General features: G+C 33.7%; 1 protein-coding gene across 1 annotated transcript; it reads left to right on the top strand.

The window, feature by feature from the left end:
- The first annotated feature begins 7,427 nt into the window (after positions 1-7,427).
- On the top strand, positions 7,428-18,564 carry LOC110993393 (cysteine dioxygenase type 1). The gene is made up of 7 exons (XM_022259648.2): positions 7,428-7,542; positions 13,557-13,659; positions 13,945-14,094; positions 16,802-16,948; positions 17,352-17,593; positions 17,772-17,941; positions 18,093-18,564. Exons 2-7 carry the CDS (start codon positions 13,559-13,561, stop codon positions 18,129-18,131), a joined length of 849 nt encoding a protein of 282 aa, XP_022115340.2. The 5' UTR covers positions 7,428-7,542; positions 13,557-13,558; the 3' UTR covers positions 18,132-18,564.
- Positions 18,565-19,068: the final 504 nt, after the last annotated feature.

Raw genomic sequence — 19,068 nt, 5'->3', positions numbered from 1 at the left:
TTTTTCAAAGATTTTACTACAGGTAGGTAGTACGGAAATAGGTCTAAAGTTACTGGGGTCGGACATATTACCTGCTTTAAATAAAGGAATTACTTTACTATGTTTCATAAGATCGGGAAACTCCCCACTTTCGATACAATTGTTGAAAATTATAGCTAGATGGGGGGCAATTATATCAATTATGCTACTAATTATTTTTACAGAAATACCCCAAAGATCGGTAGTGTTCTTAATATCAATAGTTCTAAATATTCTAACTATATCGTCGGCACCAATGGGTCGGAATGTAAAACTGACCTTGCACTCGTTTACATTATCTTTGAGCAGCGATTCAGCGAGAGCGGGAGACGATTTAAGAGACTTGGTAGTCGAAATTGGAATGTCAGAAAAGTACTTATCAAAAACAGTCGCTATCTCTTCGTTAGATTTGATTATAGTGTTACCGACACATAGTTCGATGTCACGATTGCGATCTTTGACTCTTCCAGTTTCACTATCAATTATCTTCCAAGTCATTTTAGTTTTATTTGTACTATTTGCAATCTTGTTTTTTATATATAAGGACTTGGCCGCGTAACAAACTTTTTTAAATAATTTAGAATAATTTCTAACATAGAGAGTAAATTCTTCATTATGATTGTATGACTTTTCAGCGTAAAGGTCAAACAACCGTTGTCTACTTTTATAAATTCCCGCTGTCGCCCAATCACTGAACGATTTACACTGCGAATCAGAGACTTTCTTTGGGGTAAAGATGGTTTTGAACTCCTTATTTATACAATCACTTAGATTGTTGTATTGTGTATCAACGGTAGTACCTATCGGTAATAGAGGTAGGTGTTTACCTATATTATGTCTAAATCTCACCATTCGCTTTTTATTTACTGGAACAAACACACTGCTCTTTTTTACTTGTTTCACCACTTTACATTTTAGCGCCACTAACTGTCCACAGTGATCTGAGCTAAGATTTGTTGTAATTGAGGTTTGCATTGCCTCTGCATCTGTAAATACATTATCTATACATGTAGCAGTGGAACTTGTAATTCTAGTGGGCTCGAGAAACAAGTTTACAAGATTGTAGGATTTTAATAAAATATTGAATTTTTTACTAATGGAGGTATTTTCTAATAAATTTATATTGAAGTCACCACATACAATAATATACTTATTGTTCTTAAAACTAACTTTACACAATATTTCCTCCAACTTTTCTTCAAAAAAATCGTAGGATGCACTTGGTGGTCTGTAAACACTTAAAATAATGCAATTCTCAAGTTCTACACAGGCTACCTCCAAAGAGTGTTCAACAGATAGACGCACGATGTCATTACGCTCTTTATACTTCAAATTTTTATTAACAATAATCAAAGAGCCCCCATGAATCGCCGACAATCTGCAAAACGAACTTGCAACTTGGTGCTGATCAAAGTTAAAGATGATTTGGCATTTTTTAAGCCAATGTTCGGTAATGCATAGGACATCAATTTTACCTGATTTTAAAAATAACTCTAATTCTAACTCTTTGCCCAACATACCTTGCATGTTTTATTTTTATTTTTATTTTTATCATATTAATCAAATATTGATAAATGTGCTAATAACCAATCGACGGATTGTAATAGCTATCTATCGAATCAAGTTATCCATGGCAGGTCGCAACGGTGTATGTGGATAGAGTTTTGTATGAAAATAACAGTTGAACTGTGCCAATATCCTATCTTAACATTTTTACTCTAACACCAGTTTTTTAAATTTAATTAAAAGCTATTTGATATGTTTCAAACATAAACATGTACATATATTTTTACATTTTTTGGACGGTTTCATTTACTTTATTTGGTTTATATTGATTATTATCAAATATGAGTGTAAAGAGCGAAGAGATTGCATTCTATCCGTCTTCAAAACTGGATTGTCTTTGTAGGGGAATGCAGATGGAAGATCGATCGACTGTCACGGACTGATCGATTGAAAACAATCTGAGATTGTGGATCAATTATCGGGTTCGAGCGTAAGACTAACAAGCCGTCACCAAGCTGATATTAAGCCTACTATAATTACGAACGCAATTTGTTTTTCATTCGTAATATAACAAATTAATTGAGCTTTTATTGATCTATTATATTAAGCTATTGCGTTAAAATTATCTACAGAGGGCCAAACAATAACAATTATGTTTAGCGCCACGTAACAAAATATTATATTATAACTACCCAGCCGGCATGTAGGCACAGGCTACATTTATGCTAGGAAATAGAAAAATCCTACCTGCACTTACGAATTATTAAAAATCAACACTAGATAGAAAAACAATGATTACAGTATCAATACCAAACACGATAACAAATTTAATAATATAAAATAATTATAATTAATTTAGATTATATTATTATGATAGTATTAGATATTATCATAATAATATAATCATTATAATTTAATATTGATTGTTACCACGATTAACTTTCTAATCTAAAAACAAACAATTTTATCTAAACTAATATTATCAAATTAAAGTTTATTATCTGTTTATAGAAATGTTCAAATAAGTCTAACAATTAATAAATTTATAACAGATTATGGAACTATAGGGATAATGGAAGATAACGTTCTGTTTTTTAACTAAGCCGACCATAGCCCATAGACCATAAGCCGAGTCATAGAGATTCTTATCTTTATTGTTTTTTAAGCATCCTTTTTGTCTGATTAATGGAGCTCGAGGTTATCATATTTATTGTTTCATTGTTTATCATACAATAAATTAATTTAAAAACAGGGGAAAAAATAGTTTTGCAATTAAATTAAAATGTATCCTTATCATCAGGGGCTCAAAATCAGACATTTGCATAATTGATACCTAATATTTCAATAGGTAATTCCGACATCATGCCTCCTAACTACTCATGACGATATGGCCGAAGCCATAGAGAAAAAGGATTTGACATTTGGAGCAGCTAAAATTTATATAGTATTACTAGGCATTACAGACGTTAACAAAAGGTCGTCCTCCTTAGTTCTCTCATGAAATCGAAATGAAATTAGCAAAATTAGTTTTGGAAAAAGGTCGCTTTCTACTGCATACTTTATTACTCAGTTCTTGACGTTATTGGGAGAGGGTGTACTGTTATGTAGAGTGTATCATAGTATGAAAGACAAGCTACACCAACCAAAGAGAATTGATTTCGACGTTTTAGGGAGTTCGTGGAATATACTAGGACTATAAGAATATACTAATATGGAGTTTATGTTCCCTGAATTTAGTGAACCAATCTGGTCTTGGGTTACCTTGTAATTCTGTAAAAGAAATTCTGTTCTCTGAAAAAAACAAAGTGAGCCCAAATTACTACATAGTGGCTTTTTTTGTCTATATATCTATATGTATAATGATTTAACCTCTCGATAAATTTTCTCACTCTGCTATTCTACATAGCTATAATGAGAGTGCGCCGAGAACGCTTACTATCAGATAAAAGTTACGCGGAAAGAAGAACCATCCTTGCCTAGGCCTGATGGTGTCTGCAGGGATGGTTCAACAGACCAAAACTAACCTCTTCACACATCACAGTTCCTATTAAGAAATTGCCTTTTTGTATGTATTTCTGTTTAATGTTGTGTGTTCTATGTGTTATAAACGTATACTAATTACCAATAATAATCGCATAAAGCCGAAAGAAGAAAAACATCGTGTGCCAACTGGGGATAGACCCACCTCTATTAGGCAGAAATGGCCTATTAGAGATTAAGAAACATGTTTATTTTATTTGAACATTGACCTTCTGGGTGTCTCAAATAACAGTTGAACTTGTACACCGACAGCTCACAAAAATAATGTATGTGTGAATAGGTGTATATAATATTTAAGATTTATAAAAATAAATCAGATTCGAATATTGCCGTCTTAGTCTGGCTTTTTCTCAAGTGGCGTTGAGAAGCCATTAATTATCGCAAGCCTGATAGCTTTGAAATCCCAGCACCTTAAATCTCTGATCTTAGCAGGATTCCGTCTATTACCAAAGGTCTCTTGCTATCAACTATTATGTTAGGTTCTTTGGTCTCACCGTCTCTTATATTTAGTTATCTTTATCTCTATATATACATGCACTATATATGCAGATACTTCTGTTATGTGTTTAAACGTAAAAGTATCTGAAATAAAACGCTATTATTACTATGCATTAACAATTCAAAACAATAATACAATTATTATTATATTTCGAAAATAAGTTCGTTATCTTTGAGTGAGTGACATCACGCAAAATGATAAACACTTCAAATGATCAAGAGTTAGCTACACACATATATATATAACATATATACAAGTATGTAAGTTAATAATTATGAACGTGAACCAAATGTTAGCATACATGTAGCCAATAAAACCATCCGTATCTCGTCGACGTGGTTCGTACCACAACTAAGAGGTACAAGCTGCGCACTGAAGTATTTTTAAGCCAATTCAACTTGGGGTCCTTCAAGAGAAGAGCGTACCAATACCGTCACTCACGAACATTCTAGCAATGTTATTGTCCATGGGTATCAATTGACATCAGGTGAGCCTTCTTCCCGATTGCCTCCGTTGATTTTATTCTAATTATAAAGTATTTTTCAAACTGAACAAAATTCTAATTATCTAGAGATGATACTACTTAAAGACAGCTACTGATTTGTCAGTAAATATTTGTGTTTACACAGACAAAGATAAGAAACAAATAAATCAAGGCACGACAACAATGATTTTTGCAGAGCTGAGTCAATATTTGGATGAATTCCTTTTTACAAAAATAGAATCGTCTCCATGCACTTAAAGCTTATTTTCTTGAACAGTTTTCCTTTCATCTGATGATGACTTTCAACAAAAATCAAAAATTATGCTTCTAATTTTACGTTTACCGCCAGTTCTCAAATCAAGGGCGCAGAACGGCAGAGAAGAACTTGCAAAAAACTCTCCACCACTCTCATTTACACAACGTTTGTAAGGAGCAACCATTACATCATGTTCCATATGACATCTTAAGTGATAAAAAATATTAAAATAAATAAAAAAACAAAGATTTGTCCTCTATGAGCATGGCTATGGTATGGCATGGTGACATCTCTTGTTTCAGCCACGTTCGTTCACTGTGCTAGTTATGACTTTTCGGTACTTTTAACTCATCCCTTCTCTAGTACCTCCTGGATTTGGTACACAAAGTCCCAACCCAACCGACTTCACCATCCATATTCCATTCCTGCCTTATCTTACTTGTTAACCATCATGAAATGATACTTATTAATGATATTATAGAAGTTTCTATTACATATTTTATCATACTCAGTCTTGCTACGCCGGGACTGAGAGCTATTTGATAATAATATTTTGTTCTTCATGATAACAATTCTAGACAGATAAAAAATCAATTGTACCTAAGTTTTATTTATCGATTTATGCGTTGCTTTATTTTCGCGATTGTTGCTATGGTCGGCATATACCAATTCTTTCTTCATCGATCAAGCCTCCTTCTTCTTGGGGAGATAGGTTAATCATCTACTTTGGGCTTCCTAAAAAAATATGCAACTGGATTTCCAACTTTCTCGCTGATCAAGCATCAAGGTTGTCATTGACGGAGGATGTGCTTACCTTAAACCCATGAAGGCTGGGGTCCCACAAGGCTGTGTCCTATCACCGACCCTGTTTCTTCTGCATACCAATGATATGTTCCAACTTAGCAACATTAATCGCTGTGCGGACGACAGCTACAGTAACTCGCAAACTATCAAACTGCGGCAAGTCATGTCCGAGCAGAGATATGTCAACATTAAGTCATTGTTAGAAGTTTCTTGCAAATATTTTCCGTTGGTCTATATCCTCTAAATAAGAATGGTTTAAGCTAGGCCTGTATTTTTTTAAATCAGATAATTACGCAAAAATATTGGCAAACACAAAATATGATAATTAATGTTTGATTACGTTATCGCGATGATTCTAGATTTATGAGCAATTACTTTTAAGTCGCAATAGGCAATTAATAAAATTTCCGATTTCATTTAACATTTCATGAAACGTCGAAATGGCGACTACACAAGATGGCGTCTCTTCGAATCTTTAATTCAAATGCTTTTACACTTAAACACATTTCATCTTATTTTTTTCTAATATCTGTGAGCCCTTTTTTGGCAAAGGCCTCCTTCAAATCCCATTCCTGTCTGTACTATGCTTCTATTTCTTTCAATTAAGTCAACAAATTCAGACGTAGATACAGTTCTTTTGGCCACTCGGAAGACAAACTTTCTGCGACCCAAATTTCCGCTTGGCGGCGTGTGAGTAGTTCCCCGAATGTATTTAACTACGATAGCACGACGCCAGCGTATAACTTAACTAGTGCCAAGTATTTAAAAGGAAAAAATAAGGGAATTTCGTTTTGAAATCGGGATAACTAAAGAAGTAAATTATATAGTGATCGTTAGTAAAAAAAGTAAACTGAAATTCCTCGTTTCGTTGGGTGGACGGTCATCGCAGATGAGTTGATCGATTTCAGGAATTCCAACTTTATCATTAGATTTTTTTCAATTTCAGATTTAAAAAAAATCATATTATCGTGACAAAAGATACCTTAGAAATTATTTTCGAACTTTTTTTTTATAGAACAGGGGGCAAACGGGCAGGAGGCTCACCTGATGTTAAGTGATACCGCCGCCCATGGACACTCTCAATGCCAGAGGGAACTAAATAAATAGTTTAAACTGTAGAAAATAGTTTAAATTCGTCAGAAATTAGTGAACGCATTATTTAATTTTAGCTTATAATTTAATAATAAGAAACAGAGCACATATTTAAAACTGTTCTTGATCTCGTTTATCGTTGCTTGGTTACACGTCGCCATTCGTTTGTCACTTGGGGGTAATCTTAAACTTGATAACATTATATTTTTATCAAAACAATGGAAAAATACAATGCAAAAAAATAAGGTAGTTTTAGGTTCTTAACAAATTGAATGCTTAAACAATGAATACAAAGTAATAGCCGGAAACCAAAACTTTTATGGCGAATTTTGATTAAGTAAATATGAATTTTTGAAAATATGTATTTTTAATGAAAATAAAATTTCGGATCCGAGTGGCCTGCATACAGAACATTGGGTGTCGAATACTCGGATCCGAGAGGATGCCAATGGTTTAATAAAATCAACGGGACGCTCGTAAGCTCTCAAGAGCACTTAATGTGTTAAGAACAACGTCATTCATAGTCTGTTAAGTCTGACAACTATCGGTTTATACGACCAAATATGAGTTGTTTTTCCAACAGGAACACAATCAGGGATATCATTAATAAAAAAAAATTAAAATATATTACAATTTATAAATTGTCTTTACAAATCATGATCGCAAGGAATCATTTTCCGTTATCACTTTGCTATCGAAAGAATAAAGTTTTATCAATTTACAAGTAGAAATTGATACGCCGACACTGGCATCCCGGCTCTGCAGTTACTTTCCAACATCCGTACACGACGGTGGCAAAAGTGAATTTGCGAGAAATATATCTGTGAAAAATAAGTGTTGCAGGTATGTAAATAATAAACCTTTATTTATCCACACCTTTTTGATATACACAACAAAAATGGATATATATATATATACAATTTTATTACTCTAAGATTTTACTAGAAATATATTGCTAAAAACCAGGGTTTAGTTATCATATAGGCACTCTACAATGCTTTTATTGAATTGATCAACCCAGTACCGAATATATCAAGCTCTCGAGATGTTTATTCTATGACATTCTCGAAGAATTCGAATGAGAGGTTTGAACTCCAGACGGAACTTGAAAAATTATGCTAATTTAGATTTAAATAAGCGACGGCGATTTCAATGTCCAAGAGAAGAAGTCTTTGTCATTGTCATTCAATTTCAAGCTACTCTTTTGATCCCGTTGGCCCATGGCCCTATTGGATTGCCCTTGGTTTTGATCCAGTCCACTCGGTTACTGTGTTATCAGTCATCTGTATAACTGGCTACTTGCTCCGCCCATCTCCATTTAAGTTGCATGTTGCACAGCGTCTCTATTTTTGTTCTTTTAACGCGATAACGGTATTAAAATTATTTTTGGTATATTTTATCTCTATCTATTTGGTATATTTGGTCTCAACTCGAGAATTTTAAATACTGTAAGAATCTATCATCTCTTCTCGTCTTTAGTTCACGCAATACTGTTGCTAATAGATATAAAAAAAATATATATATATATATATATATACCTACTAGCTGTCCTCGCGAACGTACGTGTCTTCTTACTTAAATTTACATAGCCTATCTTTTTAGTACATAGATGAAGTTCAAGTCATAATTAACAAATAAAAGTACGGTTTGATCTAGGGGTGTAAATTAAGGGTTGTATATATTTTTGTATGCCGTATCATAAAAAAAAAAACAAAAAAAATTGTCTAAAAAATAAAAAATAATTTATTGGACTGGACATTCCTATTCCTGTATGTATGGGAATTAGCATTGTGACACGAAGTTATATGAATTTGATATATATATATATAATGCACCGCCTCGCAATATTTCTCACATCCAAGGACAATATTACATCAGGTCTTGCTAGCTCTATAAAAAGAATAAATGCTGCTGCGAATTAATAACCATTGCGAATGATATACCTAAACCTTCCTCACGAACCACGATTGGTGTGAATTGTATAAAAATTTATTTGGAAGTTTTTAAGTTATCGTGTACTGAAAATTGTTGTCGCTTATTCAAATATTAAGCAAATTTTCGAAATTCCGTCTGGAGTTCCTCTCACCTCTCATTCAAATTCTTCGAGAATATAATAGAATAAACATCTACTACATACTGTAGATATATGACTAGCTGGGGCCGTGACTTCATCTGCATGGGATAAGTATTTCAAGTAGCTTATATTAGCGAGGCGTAATAAAAACTTCTAAAGATAAACATTTCCATACATATTCGGTTTTGGCAGCGCATGCTAAGATTTTTCCTACTTGTTATTTTGGATAATTAACACAATATCTTTATAAACCTATGTATTACTCTGGTGTATTGTCTTGCTATTATTGTAAAGTTTCATTCAGTAGTTTTTACGTGAAAGACCATCCATACTTACAAACTTTCGCGTTTATAATATTGACAGGATGTTGTGAACTTGAATAATCTAACTCCAAAGCAAACGACACAAAAGTGGGTCCGAATCAATTTCGAGTGTTCAGTTATTAAATTAGTTGTTTATACTGAATATTCTCGATTGAATTTGGTCGTATTCTTTATACCCTTGGGGAAACAGATAATTTACTAAAAACATTAAAAGTTACTTTTTTCTATTCTATTAATGATTATTTGCGTGGAACATTATAATTTTTTTTTTGATGACGTAATAAAATATTATGATATGATGATGTAATGATAAAATTATATAAGAATTGACCATAATAATAATATGTGTAACTTCTGTATGAAATTACTTTTAACGCCATTACTTTTGGCAGAATATGCGAAGTTTAGATTGTATCACAACATTTTTGTATCATATTCTTCCAAATTATTATTATCGACTAACCTAAGTCTTTTAAAATTCGCTTTCCTTATATATGATATATATAGATATATATGATAGGACCAGGCAACATACACAACACCAACATATTATCATTATACCAAGGGCATTATGATATTTTATTCGCAGAGTACTCAGTAGCGATATTGTGTATCTTATGATTCACTATACATTTTTCGTTGGCTTAGTATTAGCTTGATAGCTTCTTTATATAAATTTATTAGGTTTCAAGGGATGTGACAGATAGAAGCCGATTCTCAGACTTACTAAATATGCATTAAAATTTCGAAGATTCGGTCGAACTGTTTCGGAGGAGTAAAGGAACATTATGAACATTGTGTGACACGAGAATTTTATGTATACTTAATAATAACCTCTTTATTAATAAGAAATAATAAATGTTTAGGTATATAGTTAGTTTACATTTGAAGTTGTTGTAATATACGTTGAATAATATCATTAGAGTGAACGGACTCGAAAGGGTATTGCAGTTTATTACCTCGTTAAAATAACTTTCATTCGCCATACTTGTTTATGCATTGATTGGACATATATAGATGCTGATTATTTATTCCGCTTATGTTGGCCTGCTAGAGGCTTTTAGGGATCCCGGAGCCATTTTTAATGCTTGAAAATCCCGCTTAAGAAAAATCTGTTACAAAATTCTGTGGTCATGAATTTTATTGAATAACTTGACTTATATGTCCTCACAACCCAGTAGCAAAAGAAAACCCGGTAGACCGAGGCTGCGTTGGTGGGATGGACTTATCAAAGACCTCGAAATAATAGGGGTTCGTAATTGGACGCGGAAAGCACTTAAGATAATTGTAATTGAGGAGGCTGAGGCCCACAAGGGGCTGTATAACCATTGATGATAATGATGACTCAATGTCCTAGATGGGGCCCAGTGTTTGTTACTTGCTCCAAGTCTTACCGACTCTCTTTGCCTCATTTGCAACTGTACCACGCCAGGTTTTCTTCTCCTTTCCTTCCACTCGAGTGCCTGCTTGAATATGATTCCATCGAAGTGTATCCATTTACATTTGCGTTTGAGCTGGCTAATCAGGGTTTTCTGACAGCGCTCCCAAAGTTGATTGAAAGATTTGAGCCAGTAGATGCCCAGAATACAGCGAAGACAGCGGTCGACGAAGACTTGGAGTCGGTGCGACATGTCTTTAATGACCTTCCACTCCTACGGTAGATCCGAATTTTCTGTTAAATCTGTGTAAAGAAAAAAATACAATCATATCAACTTCACGGAAATAGATGAGACAGATTTATCATTATTATCGTATTAAATAATAATGATTGATTTACGTGATACGTCAAACATGTTATACAATCAGTACGTTGTCGTCACATCTTAAAACTATCCAACTATTAACAACTGAGCATATATATCTTGACAATTGAGAGACAGAGAGACTGTTTAATAGGCAGTTGCCTTATTCACGGTCATAGGCCAACCGGTTTCCTCACGGCGTTTCCCTTCAAGTGCGAAAAGTCAATTCCGCAGTACCTCGACCTCAGAGTCGCCAAGGCAATCGAAGTCAGCTTTTTAACCCAGAACATATTTTGTAATACACAACAGTATTTACAATATAACATAGTAATAATAATAATTACAAATTATTGATTGAATATTTCAAAATGATTCCTGTGGCATGTTTAATCCTGGCATTTCCTGGGTACATAAAACACGAGGAGCCTTCCAGGTGCTAACTTAAATCTTTAATTAGCACTTCAACTAAGAGCACACAGGGGAACAATCAAAGAAGGGACTCTTTATTTGAACCGTTTATTGTTATCCTGCGTTGCTGATGCGCCAACATTAGCGTCTAAGGGAGGTGAGATGAGGCTAACGTGTTCCACGTATCATCCTATACCAAAGCCCGTTACATTCTTCAAGCGATCTAAGAATTCTACTTTCTACTTTCTGTATTCTTTATTTCCCATTCTTCTTTGCCATCATACATCGATTGTCGTGTCTCCAATTAAACGAAAAAAATTTATTAACCAATCAAAATCATTTATTAATTTAGGTAGCACAATGTATACTTATGAACGTTATAAAACAAATATAAATATAAAAAACTTCTAATTTAACATTTACTGCCAGTTGTCGAATCAAGGGCGTATAATGAAAGAGAAGAACTGGCAATAAACTCTCCGCCACTCTTTAATCGCCAAGTTTTTGTTTTACACAATGCTGCAACCATTACACCATGTTCAACATGACATCTTTTAAGTAATTAATAATAATAAAATAAATTAAAAACAAAGATTTGTCTCCTATATCTATATATCTTAAAAGAGTTTTATAAGACAATAATATATAATAAATGTCAATGGATGTCAAGTATATGTTAATTGAAACGCATCATGTCTAAACACTGATTCGTATTCGTTCGTTTTGAGGTTTATAATATTATAATTATATAAAATATTAAATATTATAATTATATAAAATATTAAATATTATAATTATATATGAATGACCGTGACAAACCAGCCTTCCCGCTATTACGGACGGTATCTTCCTACCCCAACGCTAAGATACAACCTTTCTGGGGCCATCACATGGGTGTCTGTTTCATAATCATTTGTCTTACAGGCAAGTAGATGATTTGCAGGCCAGCATTGCTTCATATTAATGATAATTACAATTAAATAAACCCCCAACCCAAGTATATAAAATCAAAGTTTGAATCTTATATTAGCGTGTCATGCAGAGATGACCGTTTATAGATTGAGTATTGAGCGTCACAGAATTGTCTCATTAACAAGATATCTGAATGACGTAGTGTTTATCATAATATGTTGTTTTTGTTGACATATTATCGTACGAAGTAAATATTGCGAATAATTTGTTCATAATATTTTGGTTTAGATAGATGTCATAGATTTGAATTTGGAATGCGTAATTGTATCTATTGACGTATTGAAGAAAAGTGGGCGAAATGCATTCTGTTGTTCCTATCCTTAGGAAGTAAAAGTATTTGAATTTGGAATGCGGATTGTTTTAATTTGTTACCGGCTCTGGAAATAACCGTGCTGACCATTATAAGCCAGAAAAAGGCGCGAAATGCATTACTTCTTTGCTTCTATACTTAAGAAGTAATAGTTTTTAAATTTGGAATGTGGCTTGTTTCAATTGGCTATGGCAATAACTGCGCAGACCAATTGAAAAGAGAGGAACGCGCGAAATGCATTCTTTATTTTTCGAAGTGGATTGTATTTAATGTTACAGACAAAAATATATTTGTTACTTGTAGTCGATAATTTCGGGCACGACAACAAAAATTTAAGCGCGCTTATCAATCTGTATGAAGTTATAGTAATTTGGTATGAGAATATTGTTAGTAAATATTTCAATCACCAAAGAGATCAAAATTGTATGAAGAGGTTACTGCTAGGCGATAAATGGCTCAAATAAAATGTAAATTTTAAAATAAAAACACGCGCAACATATTTTTCTTTTATCCCTAATAATCCCTAGTAAGAGCGGTGCGAATGCCTATGTTGTAATTAACAGTCACGAAATGATCAAAATATAAAATTTTTACTGACTGATTGCGATGAATTTAGAATATGAATATTGTATTTTTAGGCACAAAAGAAAACATAATAAGAAACGATTCTGGCCATCAAGAAACCGGGCGAACCAATAAAAAATAAAAACTCGTGAAATTATTTTTTTTGTTCTTGTCATTAGAAAATAATAGAAATTTGCATTTGAAATGTCATCTACTGAGAGTCACGCACCAAAGACATCTAGAGCATTGTATTAAAACCAATTAAAAAAGGCGCGAAACACATTTCTTTTGTCTGTGCATATTTATATATTATTTTATTTATTTTCTTAGACGCTAAAATTATCTTTAATATATAATTAATAATATTAAAATTCAATTGAAACCCAACATTTCTGGCCATTGAAGTCGGTAAATTGTGTTGTAATATAATTTATTTTTTCAAATATTTTTTTTTTTAATTGCAGCTATGGAGATAGAGACTGCAAATTGCAAGACGAAGGTATCAGAGTGCATAGACAACGTTGATTTAGAACGATTGTCTGTTGACAGACCGCTTAAACTTGACGTGTAAGTATCTTACCATAGTACTGTTAATTTTAGTATATGTATTCAAATTAGTTTATATTATTCCTTGTGTTTCTGTTTGTTTTTGGCAATATAGTTAAGTAACTTTGATGGCTTTTCCTCACTGTATCGTTGGATTAGGGAAGCAACAGGTCTGGGGCCACCATCAGGCACCCATACATCTTTGTTTATTGCCCAAGTGTTAGTGAAACCTAGTGAACCATGGCAGCTGTCATATTCAAGTGAAATTTAAAGGTTGATATCAACTTAATTAAGCTCTTATTACAGAGAAATAACTGGATTAGATAAGCTGATTGAGGAGTTGCACAAGGTGTTTTCGCACAGTCACGTCAATATACAGGATGTTCAGAAACTGATGCTTGGTTACAAATCAGATCCGAAGGACTGGCGAAAGTACGCGAAATATGACCGTTTTAGGTGAGTTCATTAGAATAACAATAGCCTTTTTAATGCATAAATGTGTTTATATTTCTAGAGTGTTGTATGGTATGTCCTTTTTTATAAAAGGCCTCCTCTTAATCCTATTGTCGTCTGAACCATCCACCTTCTAATTTGCCATCATCTTTTTTGTTTATACCTTGGGCATCAGGTCAGAACGTTCTTGCTCCACTTTCTGAAATGACGTGTGGGGCCCATTTCCACGTGACATGAAATTTCCTCACAATGTTTTTTCCTACGAAAAACCTTTGTGTTCGATATGGCCTCAGATTTCTGTAACAGTTAAAAACACTGGTTCCTTACGTTTGCCTTTTTTTCGTAGTATATTATAAAAAGGAAAGATTTTACTTCATTGAATGGGTCCCAAAACTGGAATTGAAAAATTCTTTCAGCATTAGCTGTATATTACAAAAAAATTATGGTATGAAAATACGGTAGTGTATGGTGAGAAAAATACCAATAAAGATACCTATACTTATGCTGCGGAAATTATAGACAATAGAGCAATGTTCTACAGTTTATAGAAGACATCAATATCGAATTAAATTAGGATATAACCCAAATGAATGTTACCAAAAATATTCCTATATACTGCGGAAAAAATTGACAATATAGCAATATACTACACTACTTTTATAATAGTGTAGTTACGTACAGAAATCTTTAGGCTAAAGAACATCGTACTACCGAATAATGCACGCGCAGAGTTTAGCTGGTCTTAAAAAAAGTCCTTCAGGCCTGGGTTAAGTCGTTCTTGACAACGATAAGAGAACGAACGCTTTCTTGATAAAGAATGGTGCGTACAAGAGTGCTTTGTTTCAACACTTGACTGATAAGATAATCGAACACTATTCAATTATTAATTGTTCCAGATATTTTTTTTAACTTTAATTACTAATAATACACAATATGCAATAATTGACAATGAGATTTTTCATCAAACAGTCTTATTCTATCTGTTGATGCAGCCAGAAGCGCAAGTGAAGCGCACCGTGACCACGCACTCTGTACTGAAACGCCGGAATAATTTAAAATTATGTTAAATAATTATAAGTTTAATATATAACATAGCTTCAATCCGGTAAAAAAGTGTTTTCTCTAAATGTATAAAAGCTATGTTAATAAAAGACATTACTAGAGAAAATGTAATAAAAATGAAATAAAAATAAGGGGGCGCATCAGATAAATAGCCTAGAGCAATCAGAACTCTCGATCCGTCTCTCAAGTCGAACTGGCTGACTGTCAAGACGGAAAGTGGGCTAAAAATAGCTTAGCATCATAATCATAATGTAAATATTATCAATGCCGTCAAAGTATGGAATTTTTTTATGAACGAGTTTTTAAATACACAACCGTAAAGTGTTTACAAATAATATTTGAAATCCAGTAAAGGCTTTTAATTATAATTTATTTCTTTAAACAGACAATCGTAAGTCAATAATAATAATATTACTTTCAATTTTAGATTTTAGTAGGAATTTTTTGCTAAGCAACGGATTTTTGTTTAATAGCAAGGAAATGTCAGCATTATAACACTGCCAAGAGACTCTTGGGCCGTCGGATTGTGCACAGCTAATTAAAGTTTTGAGTTGGCACCTGGTAGGTGACCCCACATCTGGTGCTTTCATCAATGAATTCCAACCATTTATCCTATATTAATACTATTATGCGAAAAGAAAACGAGGAGGTCAAATTAAAAGATGGGAGGACGATCTACCAAAAGGATGGAGAAGGTCTGCCAAGGATAGAGATACGTGGAAACGATTGGGGGAGGCCTATATCGACAGACAACCTGTCCAAAGCAGTTGATAATAAATTATTATTTTCGCTATGTAAATTAGATTTAAGAATACTACTATTTGATAACAGTAGCATGTAAGTTAAAATGGTCAGCGAATAAAGGGCTTTAATAATACTATGGAGTACATACTGTATCCTTCAAAATAAAGATACGATGACCTTACTTTGAGGTCATGCGAAAGACCAGTACTCAATTTCCTTATCAGAAATTATGTACTAGTTGACGCGGGATGGTTTTGTCATATGAAGATTATGTAAGATTATATTAGGGGTTAGGGGGAAATGATAACCATTCTTATCACTTGGTAAAGACCATACCGACTCATAACTAGCGAATAGACAACCAAATTCTAGCTAACTTTGGTCTTACCACCGTTCGCGAAATAAGTAACCTGAGTATGCTGTCGTCGGCAAGGTGGGAGGTATTAGGCTGGGTAGCAGATATGTGACCAAGATTCTCACGGGTCTCCCCATAACAGCTGCGTTAAGAGAAGCTATAGAATAATAAATATTAATCCATAAACAGCCTATTGAAGTATTTCCCATTCAACGAGACCAAACCTTTAAGAAAAGAGGCCGGCAACGCACAATTTTTCTCATGATTGTCATAACAAGCTGAAAGAACGGCACGATAACCTTTAAGAAAAGAGCGTATGGATTTTTCAAAGGCCTTCAACGCATAACCTACTCGGGTAGTAAATTTCAATGCATGGACTAAACATCAGATGAACTTCCTACCTGGTTTCGTCTTGTTCTAAGAAAAAACTTTAAGTTTGTGTTGGGTATAAGACCCTACATTTTCCTACACTGCTGCTACTCAACACGAAAAGATCAGCAATATTTGTTTCCTCAATCAAATCACTCCAATCCATTTTCCCATTTTCAGGTATACGAGAAACCTGGTTGACGAGGGAAATGGGGCTTTCAATATCATGATCCTCTGCTGGGGTCCAGGACACGCGTCAGCTATCCACGACCATGCAGACTCGCATTGCTTCATGAAGCTTTTAAGTGGGAGCTTAGAGGAAGTCAGGTAAAATGAATATTTAAGAACATCTTTCATCTAGCTATTTTCCAAACCCCTTATTTTTTAGAAGCAGTGTTGTCATTGAGCCTTCGTGGACTCTCCTCTGACATATCAGAGACATATCACACCATAGTGTGTTTGGATTCCGAGTGATCACAAAGTATTTCATTCTACGTGAGCATTTAATACTCTTGGTGCAGGAACATCTTTAGAAGGCCGGTATTAGACCCTGTGCAAAAATCCGTTGGCCTTTGGATTAAAAGACAAATAGGTGTAGCCTTCATACATAGATAAGTAGGTGATCAGGCTTCTGTGCATGTCACACCTAATGGCGGTTTCCTGAAGATCTTTTGCTTTAGTAAGTGAAGATTTACAGACCATATTTCACTAGTATATAAGGATATTCCAGGTATGACTGGCCGGACAACGTCCAACCCGAGGTCATAAAGAAGATGAAACGTAAAGCGAAAAGATGCTGTTTGGAGAGTGAAGATTTAGAAAAATCTGACGCAAAATACACTAATGGAGATACCGGGAACTGTCAGATTGATGGAGATGATTTCGATGAGTTCAGAGAAAACTATGACATAAAGAGTATGAAAGAAGTCGGAAGGACCCGAATGGAAATTGATGATGTCTGTTATATAAATGGTGAGTCTTCCGCTTTATTTGTCTAGTAGGCCTGGCAGAATTTAACGATAATTATTTTTAAAATTTTAACTTGACATTATACTAAAATTCTTGATTAATTTATCTAAGCTGGTATTTGGACTGGAAGTCTCCTTCAAATACAGTATAAACAAAGTAGCTGGTAAATTCCTCTTTTCAGATGCCCTAGGCCTGCACAGAATGGAGAATCCGTCACATGTAGACGGTGCTGTGTCTCTACATTTGTATTGCCCACCGTTTAAGAGTTGCAGGGTATTTGACGCACATACAGGCAAACCTACTGAGGTCAAAGTCACTTTTTGGTCTATGTATGGAAAGAAGATTAAGAGAGTGAGTGTGAACAACATTAATAAGTTAACGTCAGATTCAAAGATAAGGTTGGATGTAAAGTTAATGTCAGATTTAAAATTGATTTCAGATTCATAGTTGATGTCAGATTTAAAGTCAATCTTAGATTAAACGTTGAATTTTATTTTTTCAGGTCTTGGAAGCGAGCGATATGGTTGATGGTCAACAATGATTTACAGAAACGATTTAATTCGTATTATGATATTTCTATATTTAAGGATTGATATTATATAAAATAAAATAGTCCCCATTGCTTATAATTCACATTTGTGTATATTTTTATTATTTGTATATAATATTTTATCGCGATCATAAAATAATAAATTTAAAATAATCTATGTAGGTTCTCTATTATCTATAAGTTATGGTTTGCCGATGCCATGTTGACAGTTTGGAGAGTTTGGTTTCGAGTTTGAAAATCTATCAGGGAGTTAGTTAAACGGCTAGGCTGTTAATTGAACGGCTAGTTAGCTGCAACAGGCTTCTCAATAAAGAACTATTGTTTAAAGCTTTGTTTCAGCTGTACCAGAGTCGTTAATTAAAGATTTAAGACCCTGTATAATCTGGCCTATTGTGCTCTTTTCAATAAAGTATTGTATACGAAAGCTGTTTTATTTTTTAATACTATCCCCACCCTGGCTAATGGCTAGACGTGATCCTAAACTTTGATAAATTTTTTATACAAACTTCACACTCAACTCTTAAAGATTACATTAAAAATTTATTCAAATATGAAATGCTCACTGCTGGCATTCCCCGCTGTGTGATTCAATCAGCATATAATTTAGTAATGACCCAATGGCTTCATTCTATCTGATACCTTTCTGGGGTGTGGGGGGACCGTAGGATTACCTGTGCCCCTCTACGACTTGACATATTTGAGGTTGATAAATCTTCAACTAAAATCAAATTTTCGCCGCAGATTTCAAAAAAAACATATAATTACTAATACTCAACAAAAAATCCCACGAAATCTAGTAGTAAACATACGGCGGTGATAGTATTTACTAATAATTTATTTATTTAAATAAAATGTTTTTGATTAATTTTATTATTTATCGTTAATCACTACTATATTTTAGTTTTTTTCCACACGCCAAAGAAGTATA

This window comes from Pieris rapae, chromosome Z (genome assembly GCF_905147795.1).
Source record: "Pieris rapae chromosome Z, ilPieRapa1.1, whole genome shotgun sequence".
In the NCBI taxonomy this organism is placed as follows: Eukaryota; Metazoa; Arthropoda; class Insecta; order Lepidoptera; family Pieridae; genus Pieris; species Pieris rapae.
Note: the sequence above shows the minus strand (reverse complement) of the source record. Positions and strands in the feature narration are given on the sequence as shown.

Coding starts and splice junctions, on each gene's coding strand:
- LOC110993393 (XM_022259648.2), top strand. CDS start 13,559: ATGGAGATAGAGACTGCAAATTGCAAGACGAAGGTATCAGAGTGCATA. Junction 13,660..13,944: donor AGACCGCTTAAACTTGACGT/GTAAGTATCTTA, acceptor CTCTTATTACAG/AGAAATAACTGGATTAGATA. Junction 16,949..17,351: donor GGGAGCTTAGAGGAAGTCAG/GTAAAATGAATA, acceptor AGGATATTCCAG/GTATGACTGGCCGGACAACG.